Source organism: Sebastes umbrosus, chromosome 10 (genome assembly GCF_015220745.1).
Source record: "Sebastes umbrosus isolate fSebUmb1 chromosome 10, fSebUmb1.pri, whole genome shotgun sequence".
Classification (NCBI taxonomy): domain Eukaryota; kingdom Metazoa; phylum Chordata; class Actinopteri; order Perciformes; family Sebastidae; genus Sebastes; species Sebastes umbrosus.
In genome coordinates, this window is record NC_051278.1 from 13,515,812 (window position 1) to 13,540,566 (window position 24,755).

Sequence of the window (24,755 nt, forward strand, 5' to 3'; positions counted from 1 at the left end):
GTCGGGGGGGCCTCTAGCTGCTGATGGACACACGTAAACAGCGCCGCTCACACAAACACACATGCAGCTAGACAAATAAAACCAAGAACGAGGCAGGCCGGACAGACGGACAGCACCAGTGAAAGACATGTCCAAACAAGCAGTGTCTCAGAATAGACGCACTTTCACCACAGTCTGTGACAAAATGTACATATAGTGAGTGAGTGCCCTGAACAGCATCTGTGTTTAGGGAGATTTACGCAAACTGCTGCTGTTTAAACACTCCGGGCACCACCAAGGCCTTTTCACCCTGCTCAACACATTACCACAGAACGACCTTCAAATAAAGCATCCAGGCTGGTAAGTCGGCCCCTCGGGCCCCTAGACAATCCCCTCCACACACCCCACTCTGTCCCAGCACTCCCTCGCCTGGCTATGCGTCACGGCTCCACGGATGACAGGTTAATGAGGAGAAAATATTTTTACAGGATCACATTTCGACGGAGCCCTGAGAACTAGCGGCAGTGCTTTTATGGGCATCAGCTCACAGACTTTTATCTCCTTATCTCCTCTGGTCTTTATGGGCAGGCGAGCTGTTACGCCTGTCTGACACAGACCACAGCTTACTGAGTTGCAGTCAGAACCGCAGCCCCTAATCTCGGTCTTAAAACCCCACCTTCTGCGAGGCCCTCCACCCAAACTCTGAGTAAGAGTCTAACTGCATTTATGAGACCAGCTCATTCTGTCCAGTAGTGCTTATCAAAAGATCTGAATGCATTCCCTTGCCAAAAAGAGACCAGGCGTTTCAGACAAAGTGGCGCAGCTGCAGCAGGTTTGAAAATAAATAGTGGTGAAGTTAATGGCAAGGCAAACACCTCCGGCTGGCAGCTAGAGGGCTCTGGATCTGCTCAGCATGACACCACCTCCAAACTCTCATTTTCGCCCTGGTGACCTTCACACCTTCACCCTCCTCCCCACCAACTCCGTCCGTCCACACACAGTAAGACTGAACCGTCTGCCCTGACCTCTTGACCTCTGCTCCCTCAGACCATCACCCTGTCAACGCTCCTCCTAGGGGGTGCCAACCAAGCAGTGGTCGCACCCCAGACTCTGCTGTAGCCTGTTAATGATTTGTTAAAAACACAACCGTGGTGGGACACAAGGAGAAAAGAATGACGAGGCATAAAAGAGAAGAGAAATTATCAAAAACTTTAAACAAATGTTTCTGCTGAGAGGTGCACTGTTGGTGGTCTCCTGTCGAGCTAAATCAAACAGAACTGTTTCTGTCAGAAACTTAAGACAGGGGGAGGGGAGCTGGAAGGCAGCTAAAGAGGTATGCTTTAGCTTATAAATTTCACAAAGGGGGTGAAAATGGGCCTGGTTGGGTTTGATCTTATTTTGATGGGCACAGGTTTTCTAACATGTGGATTGTTGGAAGGTAATGCTACTGGCAAAAAAAAAAAAATACCTTCTAAAAACCGACTGAATATCGTTTCATCTGAGGAAAAGAAAGCAGAAGGAAAAAAAATGATTACGATAAACACATGAGGCCATCAGTTTCAACATGAAACTCTGCACTCACCACGGTAACTCTATACCACCTCTATTTCAGCCGTCATGACTTCTTCACATGCAGATATGAAAATTGGAGGAACAGGATCCTCACCACTGCAGAAAATAAACTCCTGCAGGCTAGCACAGGAATAACATTAGACTAGATGTGATGCCATGTTTCAACTCTGAATGAAATCAGTTTGTTCAGTCCGATCCCTTCTCTCTCTATCAATCTTTCATCCCGACCAGCATGGTGGCTGCTTTCTTGAACAGTCGCTGAAAGACGAACGGAAAACAAAAAAGAAAGAGGGACAGAAAGAGAAAAAGGGTGGCGGTACTGTGCCTGGACCTGTAGGGCCGCCTGTGAAGCGTAAACCCACAGCTCCACACAAACTCTTCACTGTAAACCTCTTCATTGCAACTCATCAAAATTTATCAAAGTTTATGCCGAGAGAGGAAGGGAAAGGAAGGAAGGAATGCCCCCATGAACAAACCCAACATATTGAAAAAAGAAGTCATGTGCTGCAGGGATGGGGGCCTCTAGATGCCTCAAACTCACTCACTGTCACTCTTAATCTACCCAGATGTACTACAAGTGACATGCAGAATGTGAGGTCACACACATACACATAACATACCGTCTGAATGGGCCCCTTGAGTGAAAATAACATGCATGCATGGTCCTGATGGCTGTGGCTCGGAGCCTTTTTTAGCATGTCACAACCTGTAAATTGCGTACCTGGAGAGAAGGCGGACTGTTGGAGGGAAAGATTCATTACATTAATATACACTGCAGGTTATCTATGGCCCTGCATTGATTCACAATTTTTTCTTTGTGGGCCAGATATTCAGGATTAATTTGACTGAACTGAAATTAAATCAGTGCGAAAAGGAAAGTATTGATCTCTATTCAACTTTTAAAAAAAAAAAACATCTCCGTGTGCAGCTCATGCGCGTCCTGAGAAAATGAGGTCCGATGTACGTGCCTGAGCTGGGAGGTAATTTGTCATGTCTAATTGATGTCATGAGAACTAAGCTCATGCAGCAGGTGACAGAAAAGCCTGCAGGCACACACTGATTAAGGCAGACATTAGCCAAGCAGCAAATGACTGAAAACCAACGTCAAATTCTTCCACACAGTGGCTGACACCTGGATGGATTCATTTCAGGTCCACTGAATTCAAAAGCCGTGTGTTAAACTGCTGGCTGTTGCTAGAGAGCTGACCGGCTCTCTGACAGTGTTTGTTGTTTGTGGGCGAGGAGGAGTCGGGGTTTGAAAGGGAACGGAGGTGCAGCTGCCGCGAAAAGGGGCTCTTTAAAAGTCAGTGAAGTACCGCCGGGAAACGAATAATCCTTTTCATCTCGCCTCCTTTTCTCATTTGGCACACATTTTGTCACTCCTTTTTTTCTCTCTCCATCTGTCCTCTTCCTCCTCCTTTCACTTATTTTGCTCACTCGCTCTTTCTTCCCCCTCTGTGGAAAATTTAATGGTTTCCTGGGCTCAGAACGAGACATTCTTTCACTGTGAACAATAATAACAAGAGTAAGAGCCACTTCATGTAACTCTCTCACTCCCTCACTAACTGGATATTCGGTCTCTGTGTGTGTGTGAGTGTGTGTTTGTGTGTGTGTGTGAGTGCATCAAAAAAGTGCTTGATCTGTTAAAACCAGGTACTGCAGATCGGTGAAGCCAAGTGGGAGAGCGCCTCGTTTGTTATCATCAAAGTCTGCTTATTCAGTACTTAGAAATAACCGACATGGACGAGTGCTCACACATACACACACACCTCTGCAGAGAAATGGAAAAATCAGTACAGCGTGGCACGGATCTTTTACTCCTTGTTCTGTTCCGAAATGAAAAGTGGAAATGTATCAAATGAAAAGCTAATGAAACTTTGAGTACATTTTGCGAGCTGCTGAATCTGGATGGTGAAGTTATTGGAGGACAAGGGAATAAAAACATGGTGAGAAAAATGTGCGGGTTGAAGTGCTGGGTATAAGGCAGATTATGTCAAGAATGTGACCCTCAGGTAATATAAGAAGATATATAAACTATAGCTACATCTAGATATAGGTCTATTGCAAAATGTCTTGATGGTGCCAGGATTTTCCTGAGCATGCAGCGACAGGCTTTTCTGCTAGGGAAGCCCCAAGAAATGTGCACTTTCAGTGTTTATCCCCATTGGACCACAATCTATCCAAACGAGCTACAAATATGCTGCGTGACATTTCAGGCAATTATCAACAAGACAGACTTTAGCTCTGTAAGCCACAAAGTCTCAGTTTTTCTGTCTAAAGTCACGAAAGCGGGTTTATTCAGATGACTTTTAGCTTCACATGAGAGGCAACGTGAAAAAAAGAAGAGTGGCAGAAGGGCCAAGACCTTTGGTTTCATTTAGCCTCCAACAGCTTCACCTTCTGCTCTCTACAGCTCAACATCAGAGGGCCAGGGAGGGCCAAAGGGAGCAGGGACAGGAGCCAGGGGCAGGATGTCACGTCTAACCCTGAACCCACCAGCCAAACCAGCAAGGCTCTGTGGGACGCTCCGTCCCAGCTTTGAGAACAAAGGAGAGGGTCTGACACTGGCCAGGCAGCCCCCTGTTCCTGGCCGGACTCCAAGTCTTCTAGGACCCTTTAAGGCTGCTCTACAGGACCATGTCCAGGCTTGGCACCGCTAAGAGGTTTTAAAACCCATCACACATGGGGCTGTTCCCCTGGGCACGCAGAGATGTGACCTGGCAGAAAAGACTTTCCGCCCAACTCAGAATTCAAGAACACTCTAAAATGGAAACACAGATAAGAGTCAGTCCACTAGTCTGTAGCCAGACACAGTCGAATCCCCAACACACATACAGCAGGAGGATACGAGGGGACAGAACAGACAAAAGAACAGCTCAGGTAGAGGCTTAAGGAAGTACTACTAGTTTTAAAAACTCTCCAGTGTGTCTATGAACTCTATATAGAGTCACCATAGAAAGACTTTCACAATGCTGCTGGTGTCAGTTACATAAACAATGCACTTCTATTGCTCCTCAGGGAATGAGAGTACTGTATGAACAATCGTGTGAAATTCCTCAGAGAGGAAACTGGTTTCAGATAGATAAGATGTTTTTAGTATTCATCTCAGCATGTTGAGTTGAGTACGGTATTCTAAGCTCCACTGATATTCAGGCCATGTCCACTACATTAACATTACGTAGATAAATTTAAAGGTGCTCTATACGATATTCAGAGCATTAAAATATCATCAAACATCTATTGTCTATGTAAAGATATAGAGGAGTAATGTCTACCTGAGCAGAGAATGGAGTCACTCTCTCTCTGTGTGTGTTGTAATCAGAGCTTCTCTGTGCTTTGTTGACATTTTCGGGTCGGCCTGGCATGCTTCTAGTGCATGTGAGCGTGCCCCACTGGCTAGCTCACGACCGCTGCTCTGCACTGCACTCATACGGCGGTTATAGCTGATAACGCCGTCTTGTCCGACGGCGCTGTCGTGGAAGCGTAGCACCCAACCTCCGGTCCCTCCCCCCCCCCCAGGTTAACACTGTTAGCTCTGTCAGCACTGTTGTATTTGTTTTCAATGATAGCGCTGTTAGCACTGTTAGCACCATTAGCTACGAGTCACCGGCTCAGCTGTCACCACATTGAGAGGAGGCAATAGAAATGCTCCCAATGTCGCATGTAGCACCTTTAAATCACAGTTCGATTCAAAAGTTTACCTTGCACACATAGTTCAAATTGTTCTCTAAAGCTTTGCTATCCTAATTTAAATTCTATGTAAACAATGAATACCAAAAACTCAATCTAGGGCTGCAGCTAACGACTATTTACATTGTTGATTAATCTGCTGATTAGTTTCTCGATTAACTGATTAGTTGTTTCGTCTTTAAAATGTTAGAAAATGGTGAAACATGTCGATCAGTGTTTCCCAAAGCCCAAGATGACGTCCTCAAATGTCAGTTTACTGTCATAGAGGAGTAAAGAAACCAGAAAATATTCACATTTAAGGAACTGGAATCAGAGAATTTTTACTGATTAATCGATTATCAAAATAGTTGGCGATTAATTTTATAGTTGACAACTAATCAATTAATCGGTTAATTGTTGCAGCTTTAACCCAATACCTAACTCAGTCCATGTTGGTAAATAACAATGTTAATTGTTGTCGATAGACCAATTTGAAAAGCGTGGCCAGATACTCCACACAAGTATAATTCACTGATCGGATTGAGAATCATAAATGTGACCTGCTAACCATGACAGAAATCCTTTGGCTGCCTTCTGAGCCCTATAACCAAATCATTATTTCACAACAAAAACACAAAACTCCATTGATGACAACACATGTATGAGGTAACTGGTGCAATTAAACACTAAATAACAATAATATGGAGTTGGAGGTGACAGAGAGTTAGCCCCTCGATGATTCTGCTGAGTGAAGTAGTCGGCAGTGTTCGTGAAGCGTTTACAAGCTGACAATTATATATCAGCCATTTTTACATTTTCTTTATATTATTCAAGCACATTCATTCTTATCCAAATATTTCCAAAAGGCTCAGGATTTGGGTGTGAAAAGCACCACCAGCGTGCACTGAAACTCTAATGGAGGGGCAGAAATGTATTTTTTAAATGGATCCACATTGGTCTCAGAAAGCGATGGGTATAGAGGGAGTTCCCTGAAGAGGTGGCAAGCAGGAAGGAGGGGGTAGGTGGGTAAAATGAGGAGAGAGGGAGTGGTGTTCAAGGGGTTTGAGTGGTGTCCAGCAGGGTTCAAGTGCTGGTGTTTTGGTCTTTAGAAGAGGCAAGCAGCAGGACTGAGATCCAGAAACCCGAAAACCTCCAACACAATAACGGAGGAGTTTAGGGGCTCCCCCATCTTAGTGACAATTCCACAGTATGTCTGTGCATTAATGAACTACTTGGGCTCATATGCAAATCAGACAATAGAGCAAGACACTGTGCATGTGGTGAGAGTGTGTTTGAGCGTGGGTGTGTTTCTGTGGGAGTGTGAGAGCCCAAAGGTGGGAACTGGGCAACCTTCTCACCCTTGTTCTGTGTTCCTCCCCGAGCCGGGTAAAATAGGAAGAAGTGGGGAGGTTGTGAACAACGCGCCGCAATGGCAAACACACAAGAGCAGATATGGGGGGTTGGGGGGGTAAATACCAGCGCAGGGGGGGTTAGGTGCTGTGGTAACAGCGTTCTCAGACAAACAGCGTGATCAAGATTCAACACACAGACGCATAAACAGAGCAAACACGCTCACATGCATTCCATACACAGACTCCCAAACCGAGAAAATGGGCAAAACAAGATGTAAATGGATAAAAAGATGTGGCACGTTGCCATAATCCCCAACAAGACATCAGTCTCCCATGGACAAGAACAAGCTGTGGGAACATCTGAATGAAATGACAGAGAAATAGAGGAATTAGTAGATGGATGAGAGAAAGAAGGATGAATGGGAAATCATGGCCAAACTAATGGACTTGGAAAGGCTGCTTTCTTTCACCGTCCTCCTTGAAGCTATAGATCTTTAACTGGTGTTTGGTGTGAATGTTTGAGAGTAGTGGCTCCTGTGAGCATATACATTATGCATTTTGATTAAAAGTACATCAACTGCAGTTATATAAAATGATGCATACATATGGGCATGTGTGCAACACACTCCTTGCTACTGAGTTGCCGTCAGAGTGACCTTCCTCTCAACCTTTAATGTCTTCAGCAGCCTCGTCCTCTCTTCCTTGCCTGCGCCTCCCCTCTATCCTTTTTTTTCTCTCACACTCTACTTAAATTTCTCCTTGTTTTTATTCCTCCCAACTTGAGGTTTACTGCATATGAATCAGCTGTTTTAGGTTTAATAACGTTTCCATATGTATTTGAGTCTATATTGCATTTGAATGTTCATGTTATCTTGATAGCGACAGAAGATCTCTGACAGGGCATCCCTGATCTACCTTAGGATTTATACACACCATCTAATCAACTATCTCCTCCTACAGTAAAAGGTATACTTGATATGTATCACCAAGCTGGATAGACGTATGGACAACAAAATTCCAAACTGTAACACATGAAAAGTTAGAGCAGGTGCCAGGGTTCATGTGGAAAAGCACATAGGTAGGCCCCTGTTGAGGCCTTCGCACCTATAATAACAAAAGTAGAAGAGGAAAAGAGGGGGGCTGGTCTTCCTCTTCCTTTACAAGCAGGCAGTTGGGACATTTAATGCCTCTCAGGAAGATAGAAACCTACATTATGCAGAAGTAATCAGAGGAACAAACCACTTTGGTCACTGGCCAGAGAGGCGAGGACCAATTCCGGAGAGAGAAAGATATGTAAATAGTGTGGGTGAGGCATCGACACATTGGAAATTGACTCATCATCCTGATGTGTCCATAAAACAGTTGAACTTTAGCTTTACCATCTGTCCTCCACACATGATAACGGCACAATAAAGGGCGGATATGAACAGAGAGATACTGTGGCAGCGAGGCTCAGTGTGAAACATTAAAACAACAAACAGACAGAGCAGAAACATTTGTCTCACGTGAAATGGGCTTGCACATCAAAATGTTGGTCATATATCATCGTGGCATTTTGGGGAGCTAGGCGAAAACTCAACACTTTATGTGAAATATTATAAACAAAGCATGGAAACACAACACCGCTGAGCTTAATGCTGTACATCCATTAAAGCGGGTTATCATTAACAGTTAACAGAAATTAGCAGACAGAGAAGAAGAACACAAATTTAGCAGTGATGCCATAAAGTTAGTAAAGTGTATTACATTAGAGCAAAAAGCATTTACACTGCCGGGAATATACTGTAAGTTTAACTCACACTAGGACCATCTAGTGTTGCAGCAATCCCCTCGTTGTTGCCGAAAGATTGAAGTATTAAATATAATACTAGTTAGGTCTTAATCAAATTAAAACCGTCATCGAGATGTAATAGAAGGCAATCTTCAAATCACAAAAGCTGCGATAAAAAAATGTCACAAAGGAACAGTGTGTCGGAACCTATTTTGGGTTTATACAAGAAGATGCTCGACAGAGTCAGGTATTGTGCAGAACGTGACTTGCTACTATAGCTACAACATGAGGCAACACTACAAATCTGATCCAGCTTTTAAAAAAAGCATTACAAAGCTGCGTATGACAGTTGCATGGCTAAAAACCCGACTACCAGTGTGTCAAGTAGGCCGACCACCACCCGACAGGGATCACTGTTGTTTTGAAGTTTTAGTGTGGCAGAGCCATAGTCGGCTGTTTAGATTTGAGAGGCTTTGTTACTGTAACTGACTGGAGATCAGTAAGATTCATTTTGATTCTTCATAATGTTCTTTTTTCAGATTTTAGTAAAAGAGTTAAGTCATGATGATGATATTACATGTTTACCAGACTTGAAGTTCGCAATATTGTACTGTGACTGAAGGTTTTTACAATTAAATAGCTCAATAAAGATACGTTATTCATCAATTCATGCATCAATTTATCCCATTTCATCATAACATGAAGGCCTGGCCGACATGAAAGAGCAGTTTATACGTTGACTGTATCTAATGTTGTGTTGGACCATTTTTACAGTTGTAAACGTAAACATTCCAAATGTGTCCCAGTTTATTTCCTGTTGCCGTGTATGCGAATGACATCAGCTGACAGGAAGTAAACATGGACCCAAGCTGTTGCCTAGCAACGCAATTCAATTGAATCTATAAAAGGATTTATTGCTTATGTACAATGAATAATTCAGAAGACAAGGAACTTATCTTAAAATTGTATACTGAAATACAATATTGGTAAAAAATAAAAAAACGTCAATCAGATTATTTTCCCATATCGTTCAACCTTAATAATAATATAATATCATGTGAAAAATGCTCAAGGTGATGTGGAAATAACATATTAATAATAATATTTTGAAGTATCAAACATGTGAGAAACAAATCCATTTAATCTTGTTTAGCATTTTGGAGATGCTGTTTAGTGTTTATATAAAAGGTGAAAAACATGAGAAACGTGTTGAATGTGAGACAATCCATACCTTATAGCGCATCTTGGGGCAGGAGTGAATGTAAAAGCCCAGGTAGTAGTAGCACAGCTTGGGGGACTGTTTCTGCAGCTGCCTGGTGAAAGCGATCTCCCTGTGGCAGGAAACACACAGACACACCTTTTCAGAGAGGCATTGTAAGAAAAGGCTCAGGCTTCCAGAAACAGCACATATGCATGCGTTACAATGATGGCTCACTGCAGCACCACTTTCTTTCAGCTGATCCTGGTTGGAGGTGCTGTTTTTCATTTATGTTTATGACGGCTGATGCTAAGTAGTTTGCATTGTGTTTTAGCTACTAATGTATGTGCGTGCAGTTAGACTTTGTATGCTAAAGGACAGTCAAACAAATGACACAGGTGGTTTTCATCACTGAAAACAATAAGCCAGACAAAGCAAAGAGTAATTTAGAACATAATTAATATTGCAATACCCAAAAAGTAGTGTCTAAGTGTACACCAACTAACTTAAATGTGTTTACTTACAAGTTAGAATATCAACAGCATATAAATGAGGGCATTAAGAAATAACATTGGTCCTAGCTGCTCTGACTAGAGCTGTGCCTAAGCTGAGGAAGTAAACACCCACACTCAAAAAGGCAGCTTTTCTTGGTCTCATTTCATTACACAAAAACAACTGCCTTCTCTTTATCTGCATTGAGCCCTCCGGCAGAAAAGAAGGTGGTGAAAAAGGAGGGAGAGAGCGTGTAAAATAAAGATTTAGAACTTGGAAGATTTATATGGCTTCTTCAAATACAGTAAATGTCTTGCCTGCTTTATTTTTCCCCCAATAGTTTCTTCCTTAATTGCATCCTATTTCTAAAAGCCCATTTTCCCCCTTTCCCTCCACTGTTTCCTTCACTATTCCATAACTAAATTCCAGCTCCTCTTTCTTCTCTCTTTTTGTTTCATTCTTCCTTCCACCCTTCTGTGTTTCACCCGCTCAAATGAAGGGGGAGAATTCCCTTTCTTACAATACCTAACAGAGAGAGAAAGAGGCCTTAAAATAAAATAGATGCACTGAAAAATAAGACATGGGACAAAGCAGGCCGAGGCAGGGAGGGGGGGAGACAGGGAGAGAGAGAGAGCAGGAGGAGAATATAAAAGAGGAGGGTCAAGAAAGAGAAAGGGAGGGAGAAGAGAGGCAGCTAGAGCGAGGTGCTAGAAGGTCACCCGCTTGCTGCCAGGTTCCTGGGTTCCCATCCCCTCTCCACAAAAGCGCCCGGCAGGCCTGAATTGGGGGAGGGGGGTCAAGAGAGGCGAGGGGCCCATTCACAAAAAGCCCTGCGCCCCCCCTTCACTTGAGGCCTTCACACCCCCACCTCCACCCCCATGGCAGCAGCTTGAGTCCGCCATTATCCCCTCTTCAGCCATCTGACACTCCAGCACAAGCCAATTATCAAGCCCTCTGCTCCTGCAAAGCTTCCCTCATACTGATGTGCACACACACACACACACACACACACACACACCCAGACACAAAGGTCCCATAATAGTGCATACCACAAGGTGCTTACTGCAGCCTCGCATGCATGCGGAAACATTTCATTACCAAACACTACGAGAACAGTGTTGATTGGCCAGATGTAAAGTGCAGAGTGAACACACAGAGGCTTATTTAATTAGGGAAATTAACCTGAAATAACACAGTTTAAGTACTGTAGGTACTGCATATATTTAAAAAAATAAAATAAAAACAATTTGGGATGTCCTGAGCCAGTCTGAAGGATTTGTGCAAATCCAGGTCTTTATTGTCTATGTAACGCTTAATCGATTAGTTGTTTGAAAATGTCGGTGAAAAATGTCAACCCAAAGCCCAAGATGACGTCCTCAAATGTCTTGTTTTGTCCACAACAGTTTACTGTCATAGAGGAGTAAAGCAACCAGAAAATATTCACATTTAAGAATCTGAAACCAGAGAACTTTGACTTTTTTTCTTTAAAAATTACTCAAACCATTTAATTATCAAAATAGTTGGTGATTAATTTAATAGTTTGCAACTAATCGATTAATTGTTGCAGCTCTAGCACAGTGGTTTGACTTCAACATGCATTAGACTGCACTTTTTCCTTAAAAATGATGCGCAACTATGGCAAAATATTGTAATAGTATTGTAATTATTGTAAATAATAATGTTCCAATAATGGAAAGTTGTAATGTCGACTATCCAAAATCTAAATAGTTTTACTTATTCTAATGTCGTCTTACTGTAGTCTACATGTGCATTCTGCCACTTTATTATGTACGGAAAAAAAAATTTGATTGGTGCAGCAATTGTTGCTCATATTTAAGAACGTGGATGAGGATCAGGGGCAACATAACATAATCAGGACATCTCATAAGAAAGTGATCGCGGTTGGACACCAGCTGTGTTTCCAACACACAGTGCCTCAGGCACCTCATTATGTGCCTCTTTACTTCTCCTCCTCCTCCTCCTCCTCCTCCTCCTGTCCTCTGGGCCCGTGGCAGAAGGAGCTACACTCCTGCAAGAAATTTCTCAACATCCCCCTCTCCTGTTTCTACCGCTGAATAACACGCACAAACTAATGTACAAAGGACCGAAATACACATAGGGTTGTACTTGGTTTTTGTACTTTACATACAACCACGAGTGTAATATAATCTAAACTCTACAGCTGTTTCCTCAGATGATGACCGGGCAAATATGTTTAACAAATCAGGGTTCCCACTGAAGCACTTTTCCCTGTCTTTCCATAACCTTTCCATGACTTCTTTGTTGCTAGGAAAAAGCAACGTTCTGCTACATACTTCAAATGTACATGATTGTTTTAAAGGAGTGCACTTGTACATGGTTGAACAGCCCATGTTCCAGTCCAGTTGGGCTTGCTGTGGAGAAGAAACACCGTCTAATGTAATGAATGTTTTCACACGTTGTGTGGGGGTGTGCGTACATTTATTCTGAACAGTAAGTTTTGGACAGAGTCAGCCAGGCCAAGCAGACGAGGGAGTATCCAGACCTGATCAAAGGCCTCGGCTCTGGTGTCTGTAAACAAACGGGAGGATTTTAGTCCCGCTGGCTCTCTTCTCCAAGGCCTCCTCCACACACCGAGAACTCTGTGTTACTCTTGGAGTCAGACTCTTAAAATAACAAGTGATGACCAGGGTGTTCCCTCTATATGAGCAGAGCCTGTCTGTCCGAGCTGCTGGGCTCACTTAGTGTGCGATTACACATGTATGCGCACACGAATGACCGCTCACAACTCACATACGAGCACCTGTACAACTTTGAAGTGGAGATCACCCGGTCTCCCACATCTGTGCAGAAATATTTTAAAAAGCCTTTCTCACATTATTGGGTTACATTTTTACAGGAAACGCCAGATATGTGCGCCTGTAGCGTATGTGTGTGTTCTCTTATTTCATCTTGGCAGAGAGAACTGTCGTCAGCTGAACCGCAAACGGAGCACCGCCTCGGCCAATCAAGTGTGAAGAAAGAGGTACTTTTCCCCAACCTACTCTATTATGGCACTTATAGTATACAGTTCTAAGGAAAGATAAAAATTTGGGAGGAGACAAAAAGATCAAGAGTCAGGGAGAGAGGAGGTTAAGGGGAGGGCAAGGAATGAAAAGGGAGGAAGAATAAAAGAGAACGAAAGAGGTTATGGTCACCAATGAGAGGAAAAGCAATTCTTCTCTTGAAAGGAGCTACATCGAATCATTACCCTATTCATTTTAAGACAGTATAATAACTGTAAATAATCTGGATATTGCTAAAGCTTTACTGCCCTCTACATCAGAATTTGATTGCATTAGGGGTGGGAATCACCAGAGAAGATACAAGATACTTAAGTCATGATACGATCCTGGTATCATATGAAACTAGAAAACCTAAGGGTCCTGTTAGCTTGTCGGGAAGAATGCTAAATAACGCTCCAAAGGAAAAACTGGCATGGTCATTTTCAAAGAGGTCCTTTGACCTCTGACCTCAAGATATGTGAATGAAAACTCTGAGATGAACAGAGTGAAAACTGTATCTTATTAGATAAAATAGATGTTGACAAACTGCATAATTTGAAAAAGGTAATATATCGCAATATATCTCGCAAAATGTTTAAAGAAGTTAAGCTCGTGATTTAAGTATCTTGATAATATCGTATCGTGGGGCCTCTGGTGATTCCCACCCCTAAAAAACATGGTCCTAATTTGATGAAGCATGAGCACTGACACTATCACTGACATAGCATCGTGGCTACCAATCGTCTCCACCATCATCTAATATGTTTATGACAACTATAACTACAGAAAGGGGATGATGTGGAGGGTCTAAGTCTTAACAACCAACCTGAGAGCAGAGTAGGAGCCCAGAGACAGCGAGGCAAAGTCTGGGTGGTAGTACAGGTAGACGGAGGACACACAGGTAGGCAGGATATCGATGACCCCCACCGCCACGATGCGCCCGTCCAGGCAGTACTGCTGGTGGAAGGAGCCGTAGCCCACCTCGGGCCCATCTGGAGAATGTTCCGCCTGGGGAAACAGTAAAAGAAGGTGGTCACTGGTCAAAACTATAGTAATACTCTTGTGTGCCATTTATGTAAGATATATAAATCACAGTGGAATGAGAATGTGGTATTTAATAGGACTGTTTTTATACTGTCGTATACACACACACACACACCTGTATGGTGGTTATCATAATCCAGGCTTTTCCCTGCCAGGCCTCACACATTATGTGTGGGGGTGTACAGTAGCCTCCCGTTCAGCCTGCTAATGGCTCCCAAATGTGGAGCGAGAGCAGGGTGGAGTTTGGGGGGGAGCTGGCCACAGAAACTCCAGGAGAGGACTTTTTAATAAAAAGACCCTGCATGAGCAAAATCCATTTCACCAGGCGGTGGTGGAGGGTTGCCAAGCTTTCTCCAATATGTCTGTGTCTGCTCTCTCCATGCGGCATGAAAGAATGTGGGTGTAGGTGTTCACCCGCGTGCTCGAGTCTACCCCACTAATATAAACAGTTAAGTGTTTGACACACGTTGCGTTTCTCATAGGGATCCACATGCTGGGTTTTTTCAATCAAGTCACTTTACTGCTTTTATCACAGAAGGCTTAAGACTAGAGGCTTGGGGTTAGGGTTAAAAGTCAGAGTAAGCCAGGGTATTGGTTTGTGTGTGTGTGTGTGTTTCTTCAGTGCACTAGTAACAGGATCCTTCTCCTTCACCAACACTCATCTGGACCCAGTTAAGTAGCGCAGACGCTGCTAGTTATCACAACACTAAGAGAGCTAGCTCGCTAATCCATCGCACCACTGGGCCCACACTCTGACCAAATTAAACCTGACCAAATAAAAACAAAGCACACACACACACACACACACACACTCCCTGCCGCTCTGTGACCCCCACAGGGCTGAACGTTACCAATGGGGTGACTGTGTGCCACATTCCTCCTTACCGCCATGCAAGGCTTTCTTAAGTAGAGCTGGTAGTAAAAATAAAAGTATATATCCCCCTAGCTCAGGCCCCTTGAACACTCAGGTCCGATTACCTGTCTGACACATCCAGAGTCCATTTACTTTTGTGTGTGTGTGTGTGTGTACGTGGGAGTTTTTGGGTGGGAAGGGATGATTAAATTGTCTGAATGCTGCTCCACATCAGAGGATATATGATAATATGATATGAGATAAAGATGATGTGGTTTCGGCAAAAAGGAGGAAAGAAAAAAAAAAGTAGCTATTTGGAGGGCAGCTCGGGGTGTTGAAGGGTGACAGGCACCACATCTGGAGCAAGCGCTGCGCTCTATGTGGCTCTGTATGTGTGTGTGTGTGTCGGAGGTTGGGGGAACTGTCCGTCTGTGAAAGCAGGCAGCCTGTTATTTCTTGGCAGCAGTTCCCCCAGAAACACTGGAGGCTTTGTCAGAGGCCCCCTCTGTGTCAGTTTAGAAGTTGTAAGTAAAAGGGAAAGAGCGAGAGGTGATCAGTGTGTGTAAGAGATTTTTTTTTCTTACCCCACCTTGAGCGTACATGCTTGTTGAGCACAATTATATGACTGTGAGTGCCTGTGCAGCAGAAGTAATGTCCGTCTGCGTTTGCACGTTTGTTTATAAGTTCATACCATGTTCAAGGCCGATCTTGTCTGACTGACCTGTGCGTCACCTCAGACGACAGCTTAATGGTTGCGTCCTTGCCACCGTGACAACAATCTAAACATTCTCTGGAACACTTCAAACCACCCCAGAGCTTCCCCTGCAGCCCCAAATCGCTCACATATGGCCTAAATGCAGCGCCGTGCGAGCAGCGTGCTTGTCTTGACAAAGTGGGGAGGTGGTGTAGCCTACTGAGCGTTAGTTTCAACCATGCAAAATCATCAGAAACAGAAACCCAGTATGTGATATTGACTTTCAGACACTTTTCTGTGATCGTTTAAAGTTGTGGGCATTTGTTAGGTGACTTATTCGAGCCCCTAGGTTTGACTATTTTGGCCTGGTGGATGGGCCGGTAATGGGGGGGTTGTGCAAACACAGTTACACCACATCAAATTCTGTTCTCAAATTCAACACTTTTAAGTTTCTTTAAATATTTATCAGTTACTTTTCAAAATCCACATGAACCACTACTCACATCAGCCTAAATTAGATCCACCAAAAAGGTGGTGAAGAACACCAGCAGCAAATGCCAGAAGTTGAGTTTTCATTAAAGCAAACTTATGACTAGCGTGTTAACTGCATGGAAAATTAATGAGAGCGCACAAGGACAAACTGTCTCCTGAGTTACCATTTGATCAGTTGCTAACAAGCAATGTAGGATTTAAAAGGGTATTTTTTAAACAGTCCGGCACAGTGCTCACTACACATGAAACGCACTGGGGCTATACTACATCACTTCCAGCAAAATTCACGGAGAACAATGAGGGCAAAACAGCACCACTGATCTGTGTTAACCGAATATTCTCTGGTCTAGCTCAGCTAAAAACCCCAAAACACTGATTCCGTCAACTCATTAGTGTGTCGTTCACTACCGAGCCTGTTTATAACTGGTACGGACAACGTTATCTTCACTTCACTCGTTCAACTGACTTTAGCCGTTTAGATAACAGACACTCGACTGTATTTTTTGGGGGGGCCTGGCAGGGGTTCCCGTGATGTGTACAATTATACGGAAACACTGCCACCCAAATATAGATGAATATCTATCACAAACATTTCAAAGTACATTATTGTATATGGCTGGAAAGTCAGTGGACCAATTTGTGGCCCATATGAGTCTGCTAGACTCTGCAAAGCACTGATGCCTTTTAAACATTCATTTATATGTTTTATGTGTAAAACATATAAATGTGTAACTCATTGATCAAAAGTCCCAGTTTGGACAAAGAGGGTGACATTAAATTCAATGTGATGACAAGTGTCTGATCAAAGCAGTTGTTTAAAACAATAACAGAAAGGACAATGGCTTGGCTTCTGCTCAGAGGATGAGACCGATATTAGTTGAAGAACAGATTTTGGAAATAGCTTTGTGTTTATTCCATTTCCTCACACCAGTAATGAATTGCACAATATATTTGGGATGAGCATGGTTTCATTTACAATTTCTTGCTTGTTTTTCGGGGGAGGGGGGACCGACATTCATGTCCTGTGTGAGTCAAGTAACTTAAGCACTTATGTTACGCCACTTCCGTAGTTTAACTCAAACGTTGGGTTATTTTGTCATGTAACTTTCGTAATTAAGTAACTCTACTTCCACTAACTTTTCCTAAACCTAACCAAGTAGTTTTGTTGCCTAAACCTAACTATTTATTTTGTTTGACTGTAACAAGCGGAAATTGAGACTAAATTAGACTGGGACTAGATTAATTATGGATGATTTATTATGTTACCACTTTTTTTCTGCTTAACACCAACTCTGTGCTAATCTGCAACACAACAAGTTGTTAGATCTACTGAACCAATACTGTTGTTGTGATTCTGGCCCTGACCAGCAACAGATGTTGATCTCACACATTTTAGGGTCTCTCTCTCCTTGTTTCACACACAAATGTGCATCCAAACACAACAACAAACATACACAGAGCAGGTCCCACAAGCAGGCTGCAGGTGTAACATAGCTCACATCATGAGCACCGTTATTATAGACACTCACCGGCCACTTTATTAGGTGCAAGGTGTACCTATTAAAGTGGCCGGTGCTGGTACTGGGTGGTCTTCTGCTGCTGTAGCCCATCTGCTTCAAGGATGGACGTGTTGTGTGTTCAGAGATGGTATTCTGCATACCTTGGTTGTAAAGAGTGGTTATTTGAGTTACTGTTGCCTTTCTATCATCTCGAACCACTCTGCCCATTCTCCTCTGACCTCTGACATCACAACAAAGCATTTTCGTCCACACAACTGCCGCTCACTGGATATTTTCTCTTTTTCGGACCATTCTCTGTAAACCCTAGAGATGGTTGTGCGTGAAAATCCCAGTAGATCAGCAGTTTTTGAAATACTCAGACCAGCCCGTCTGGCACCAACAACCATGCCACATTCAAAGTCACTTAAATCCCCTTTCTTCCCCATTCTGATGCTCGGTTTGAACTTCAGCAAGTCATCTTCACCACCTCTAGATGCCTAAATGCATTGAGTTACTGCCATGTGATTGGCTGATTAGCTATTTATGTTAACAAGCAATTGAACAGGTGTGCCTAATAAAGTGGCCGGTGAGTGTACGTCAGTATGCAAACATATGTATTTCTCCAAAGCTGTAAAGGACAAAGTGAACTTTACTTTACAGAACTGTTCTGTTGTTTTTCAGTAGATACAGCTGTTTTGGGCTTACAGCTGAGGCATGTACACTGGGGTCTGTGTGTTCACTACTATGGTACATCAGCTGGTGCATTCCTGGCTGATGTGTATCTCTGTTTCTTTACATAATGAAAATTCTCATCCTCTTCCTCTCAGGCAAAGAAAGAGAGAGATCAAATCACAAAAGGACTGACAGAGAGAAAGCTTGAGAGCTGTAGCCATAAAAAAACGTGGTGACTAATTGGCCAACACCCCTGTTAATGAGTGTTTGCCCCTTGGTTAGACACATTAGGAGGCTGTAAAGAAAAATAAATAGAAACAGAATGAGTGCACGAACCCCACACAGCCCATAAAACCTGGAGTTTCTCCAGCACATGCCCGTTAGACTTCACTGAGGTCAAGTGCAGGGACAAACACCTGTATGACTGCTGCTCATCGTGTTTGCAGGTATTGTTGTGCCACTGTTTATCAGACTGCACAAATGTCTGTTCGTGTGTGTAAATGTATTGAAACCCCCCCCCCAGAGGAATCAGGGGCAGCTGATGTTAATTACCTCAGAGTTTCAGCACGAATCCTCTGCAATTTTGGTGAAACAGAACACAGCGAGCAACAAACAAACAAGTCAGACAACCTGGGTCCTAATTAGCTGCAGTTGGATTTCTAAGTATGCCGTTTGCATACATTTGTATAAATGCAGGCTTACATGTGAGCTGATGAACCACACAGTATGCAGGTCCATGTGGTGAGTGTCTGTGTGTGTATTTTAATAGCACTCTGATTGGAGACAGATGGAGGCCGACACGCAGAGGTAGCGCATAATCACTCTGAAATGGAGAGCATTTGGACAGAGACAGGAGAAGACAGGGAGGGAGATCAGAGAAAGAAAGAAATACAAGTTGGGCGAGAGGAGGCCAAGCGAATGGAGACGAGCCCCTGAACCAGTCTGAGAGGAGGGGACAGTGAAGGCAGGAAGATATGTGAGGCAGTGTACCACAGTAAGTATGTGTGTGTGTGTGTGTGTGTGTGTGTGTGTAGGACTGTGTAATTCAGTGTGCCTGGCCGCCAGCCTTGACGAGGTGATAAAAGCTTGTTTCCTATAAACACTAATGATGTTCATTAGTGAAGACCTGAGGGGGCCCAGGGGGCAACGCAGTGTGACTGTGTTTGTGTGTCAGTCAGTTTGCGTGTGCTCCTGGACCTCAATCCTATTAAAGTGGCTGCTATAAGTGCCCATCCTGGGTCTAATTGCTGGTGTAATTGTACTGACCCAACAGGTCCACTAGTGTTTGTGGAGGCTGTAGCTCACCAGGTCTGCCTAGAGCTCAGTGATGCCTGGCTGCACCTACATCCCACTCAGTGACCACAGAGAATACCACAGCTGTACAGTGAATCCTCTTCCACATGCCATCAATATCCTTCATATCAAAACCATCTAAAAATTGAATCAGTCAATGAATTACAAGCAAGATTGTATTAATTAAAGCGAGGGTAGGCAGTATATGTTTGGCGTCATTGAGCAAAAAAAATCCATAACCTTTCAGCATATTGTAATTCAAGTGTTCTGAGATAAAACTAGACTTCTGCACCTCCTCATGACTCTGTTTTCAGGCTTTGGGAAAACTAGCCCGAGACAGGGGAGACTTTGACCAATCACAGGTCATTTCAGAGAGAGAGCGTTCCTATTGGCTGTTCTACAAAAGCAGATGTGCGTGCACGTCCCTTTCGGTGAAAACCTGATTCAAGGGCGGAATATCCTGCAGGAAAGGTTGCTATTCCAGCATTGGCAACAACTGCCTACACCGCAAAGCAACCCAAAGCAAGAAGACAGACTTATCAAAAAGAGGGCCTGACAATATTGGCGAAGCGTTTCAGAGATGGAGTGAAAAGTTGCTAATAGTGTGGCCCTCTGCTAACCGTAGCCGTGAGCTAGCCGCAGCCGGCTAAGCAGCAGGCTAAACTATTAGAAACATTTTCACTCCATCTCTGAAACATTTCGCCGATATTGTGGCTCGCTAGAGCCTCAAATCACAGTATGTCATCTCAAAGGGCTTTACAGGCCCACAAGTTTGCAAAGAAAACTGGACCGTGGTTCTCATAGAATTTCCGCTATATAACGGCATCGAGATTACAATCCCAGTCGAGATGATGTTTGAAATGAATGACTAGTACTCGTACAGTTTACTGTATGAAGCGTGTGCATATGCCCGTGTTCCTCTGGTGGGAGGGCCTTGGGACAGTGAGGGGAGAGCTGCAGATATTTTCCAGAAAACTGCCTACCCTGGGATCCCACTTGACGTCAAAACATACTGCCCACCCCAGCTTTAATGCAGCAGAAGCTGATATCAAACCTAATTACTTCTTTTTGCTAACCAAGCCGATAGCCATCTGTTAGGTCCCGAATGGATGCCCATGAAGCTGCCTAATCAGCCTGTAATCTGTACCACACCGCAGAAAGTGAAGAGCAGTGGTATGTCCCATTCTGTGAAGGCCACAGGAAAGGACTGGTCTGAAGACCTTGTGTTGAACAGTCACAACGCAATCTGGACGCCACATTTCGCTGTTTTCCTCCCTCAACACCCCCTTTCACTTAGACAGGGCTAAATTAAAACCCCTCCAATATGAAACAAAACCCCCTTCCTGAATCCCTTAAACCCCCCCGCTCAATCCAGCTGGAGGGCTCTTGAAGAGAGCGAGCAAAGGTGGTTGGGTAGGTATGTGCTGGACGAGGGGAACTCGTGTACATTTATCCCCTTTTGTGGTTGATGGAGAACTAAAGACTGAAACACTGGTCATTTTTCAAATCATTATCATCATCTCCATGACACTAATTTCCCCAAGAGGACCTTCTCTTGGTTGTTAAATCATTACAGGTAACACATATGGATGAATATACATTTAAAAGGAGGTTTCAATGTCAATAGGCGAAAGGAAATACATACCTCTAGTGGTGAATCACAGAGAAATCTCCGGAACTGTGGAGGGAGGCAGACGGGGGGAAACAGAGAGAAAAACAGTTAGTTCTCCGGGTCACCAGCTCTTTGAAAAGGCATAAATGAAAACCATACATGTCTCCATTGCTGTCCCATATAGTTTATCCCTCCCTGTTTTCTCCTCACTCAGGTGTCACATATCAAATGCAAGCCCCCCCTAATTCACAAAAACTGTATTTACACAAATGCAAACATTTAGCCTATCAACTGAAGCTCACAGTCCAGGGAGGACAGCTTAAATAATTAGCGTTGTCGTCAAAATAGCCTACCTCTGAACGCGCTTTAAAATTCACATGAGATATCAATTACTGGGGGACTTTATGTCCATGGAAACATTAAATCTTTCTTCCGTTCTCTCTACCATTTCCTGTGCTCCTTCTTTTTTAGCGCCCGGGTTTGAGAGCAGTGTGTTTACAGACGAGCCGGCCTTGCAGGACTGGAAGACAAAACGTAGCACGCTTCCATGTTTCGGGCCAAAACCTCATCTATAATGAGAACCAGCGCGGCCACAGCGGAGCAGTGATGGACAGCTTTTGGTTTTAGTCTGTCTATCTCACCCCCATGCACCACACCACAGTTTCTAGTTCATATTTCACAAGGAAATGCTACAATCCAGCTGTGTCTTTCATTTGCAGATATGTTCAGCTTTGGTTCAACTGTCTGTTGAGCAGGACAGGAGTCTAGAATAGCATCAAAGTATCATAAACATATAGAGGTTCCAGACAGGACTAAATAAACAAGAAGGGGATATGAGTTATGTTATTATGACACTCCTTATTAACCGATGGCTGCCGTTAATAAGGTGTTTTTGTCTTGTTTCCCTTCATTCAAACCCTGACTCTAGGCTTGCTAACTTCTTTGCGGATATCAGTCTTTCCTTTTTATTAAAACTAATATGCTCTACAAAATACTGGAAATTCCCACAAGCAACAGCAACATCCTCTGTCTGTGTGCACAGCAGTACAGCTAGTAACAGCAACGACTGCTGAAGGAACGGTTCACTGGGTGGGACAGTCCTGGCTTATGTGCAACTCAAAATCCTGCCAGTATCCTGAACTCATCCTAAAAAGAGAGTGTGTTTCTCCGTTTGTCTGCCACAGCTGACGTACGTGTGTGTGTGTGTGTGTGTGTGTGTGTTGATGACACTAAACGCAGTGTTCTCCAACATGGGGGATGTTTTGGCAGAGAAGGGCTAACAGATGATCATCTGTCATTTCTATTTTACCTTCGCCTGAAGCAAACAGTTTTCACTACCTATTTAAGTCGCCCACTTGAGTTGGAATATAGTCAGAAAAATGACTGAATCCACGAGATATTACAGAAGTTACATTCAGAAAAATAAGTGAATCTATAAAATGTGAGGATCAAGCAAGAAGAGAGCTAGTGTACAAAACTGAAAGCAAACAATGCATGCATGCACTTCTAGCTGAAGGGTGTTGTGAGCTATAAAAGACTCACTAACTGTGCACCCTGCAGTGTTAAATTCTTGAAACAAGATGTGACACACCGTTTCTACCCTGGACTTCAACCTCACACCAGGACGGAGGGTGTAGAGGGGATGGACAGAATTGCTCAGACACATAACAATATGCCATTAAATGTAATTTTAACTTTACATTCTCCTGCTCAATTCCATTAGGGCCAAGAGCACTCGCAAAATCTTGACATGCAGTTAGGGCTGAAACTTTTAGCAGCAGTAAAATTATGGTAATTCACTTCATGCAATTCTACTTATACATGTTTCTCTCATTTAAATGCATTTAAATTCTATAACCTGCTAAAAAGGAGCATTTTCTACATATTTTACACTTTCCATCACCAATGTGGAAATCTGTTTAGTTGACAATGATGTCATGCAAAAACATGCCTATCAAGTTCCCCACCTGTGTAACCATGCCACTGCCAGTAAAATGTAATTTTCCTCCCCCTAACTTCACAGTGACTATTGCCAGTTAACAAATTACCAACAGCAAAGCCTCCCAATGTGCAATACGGCTGGAGGGCACAAATGAAACTTTTGTTTAAACCTCACAAATAAACCAAATGGTTTACCAACAGAACAACAGCTGCAGTTATTAGATGACATCATTTATAGGGGCCATGCCACGACACTGGCTGCTGTGCGTGTGTGGAACTGTGAATCTCCAATTGACCTTGTAGTGAAATGCCGAATTATTCGATTAGACAAGTAAGTGTGTGAGCTTTTACGCATTAGAGCATGTTAATGTATGTAAATGCATGGTAAGTTCTGATAGCTCCGAGCACGTCCCCTCCTCCTCCTCCTCCTCCTCCTCCGCCTTTACCAGGCACTCATCATGGGGGCTGATGGGTAATCATACCAAGAGGATGGAGCAGCTTTCCACTGCTGTGTTAACTCTGCTTGGCTGGGTGAGGCCGCTCTCCTGGAGCCTGGCAGGGCTGACCCCTCTCCAGCCACTCAACAGACAATCAACAGACCAGACCAGCCCTGCCAGGCTGACACTCAAACAAACAAACAGACAAAACGCATTAACATGCACACACTCTGCAGGAGATGGACAGTCCGATGTGTAGATACAGTCGCTCAGGCATGGAGACAGCAAGGGAACAAACGTGAATACAATCTCAGTTTCCTCTCTCTCACTCTGTATATCTTAATACAACAATACACATGCCTGTAAACGGAGCCGTGTCCACGGTGCCCTCTGGAACGTTCTCATCTACAACACATGGAGTCCATCACTTCCTCTCTAACTCTCCCTTTCCTATAGTAAACACTCATCTGTGTACGATTAGAAGGGCAAGCAGCCGTCTCAAACGCACACACACACACACAAGCTGTCGCGTCTTCACTCACACACATACAGTACATATAAACACACGCATCTGCTTAAGCCTAATTGCTACTTAGACCTCTCCGTCATTGTGCTCTTTACTTGCTCAAATGGCTCTACTTTTTTTAGCGACACTGTGCCTGTATTCACTCTCTCACACATTAAAAAACAATAAAACCCATTTCTTTCTCTCTTCACCAAACACTTGCTGACTAGATCATTGTTTATTTCAGTGTGCAACAGAGGAACTCAATGATCAATGGGTAAATACGAACAAAATACTATGAGCTCTGACATAAGCTTATACAAGGTTTTACTGAATCTCTTGTTATTGTGCATAACCGTGTTTGATTCGAGCCAAAAAGTTATTTTCCATTTTTACTGACAAATTTTATTGCCATTTCTCAGCTTTTTCCATATACTTTTTTTTTCATGTGTCTTGGTTTTAAGGTCCTGGCCATCAAGAAGAGTAAATACAGAGTTAACAGGATTTGTTTTCCTCGGAATGAATGCCACATGTGCAGGAACTCGGAGTCACGGCTCAGCAAAACAGTTAAGACCAGTAAGTGTGAGTAAGATTGCGTGCGTGTGCATGTGTGTGTATACGCATGTGTGTCTAAATAATTGCAAGTTTGTGCTTCGA

General features: G+C 43.5%; 1 protein-coding gene across 3 annotated transcripts in view; it reads right to left on the reverse strand.

The window, feature by feature from the left end:
• LOC119495594 (arginyl-tRNA--protein transferase 1) overlaps positions 1-24,755 on the reverse strand; it is a 62,296-nt gene that overhangs the window by 17,723 nt on the left and 19,818 nt on the right. For all 3 annotated transcript variants that reach the window (XM_037782228.1, XM_037782226.1, XM_037782227.1), the window contains 3 exons: positions 21,249-21,281; positions 13,883-14,064; positions 9,575-9,674 (listed from right to left, as the gene is read on the reverse strand). In XM_037782228.1, coding sequence (XP_037638156.1) covers positions 9,575-9,674; positions 13,883-14,064; positions 21,249-21,281 — 315 coding nt within the window. The remainder of the gene's footprint in view (positions 1-9,574; positions 9,675-13,882; positions 14,065-21,248; positions 21,282-24,755) is intronic.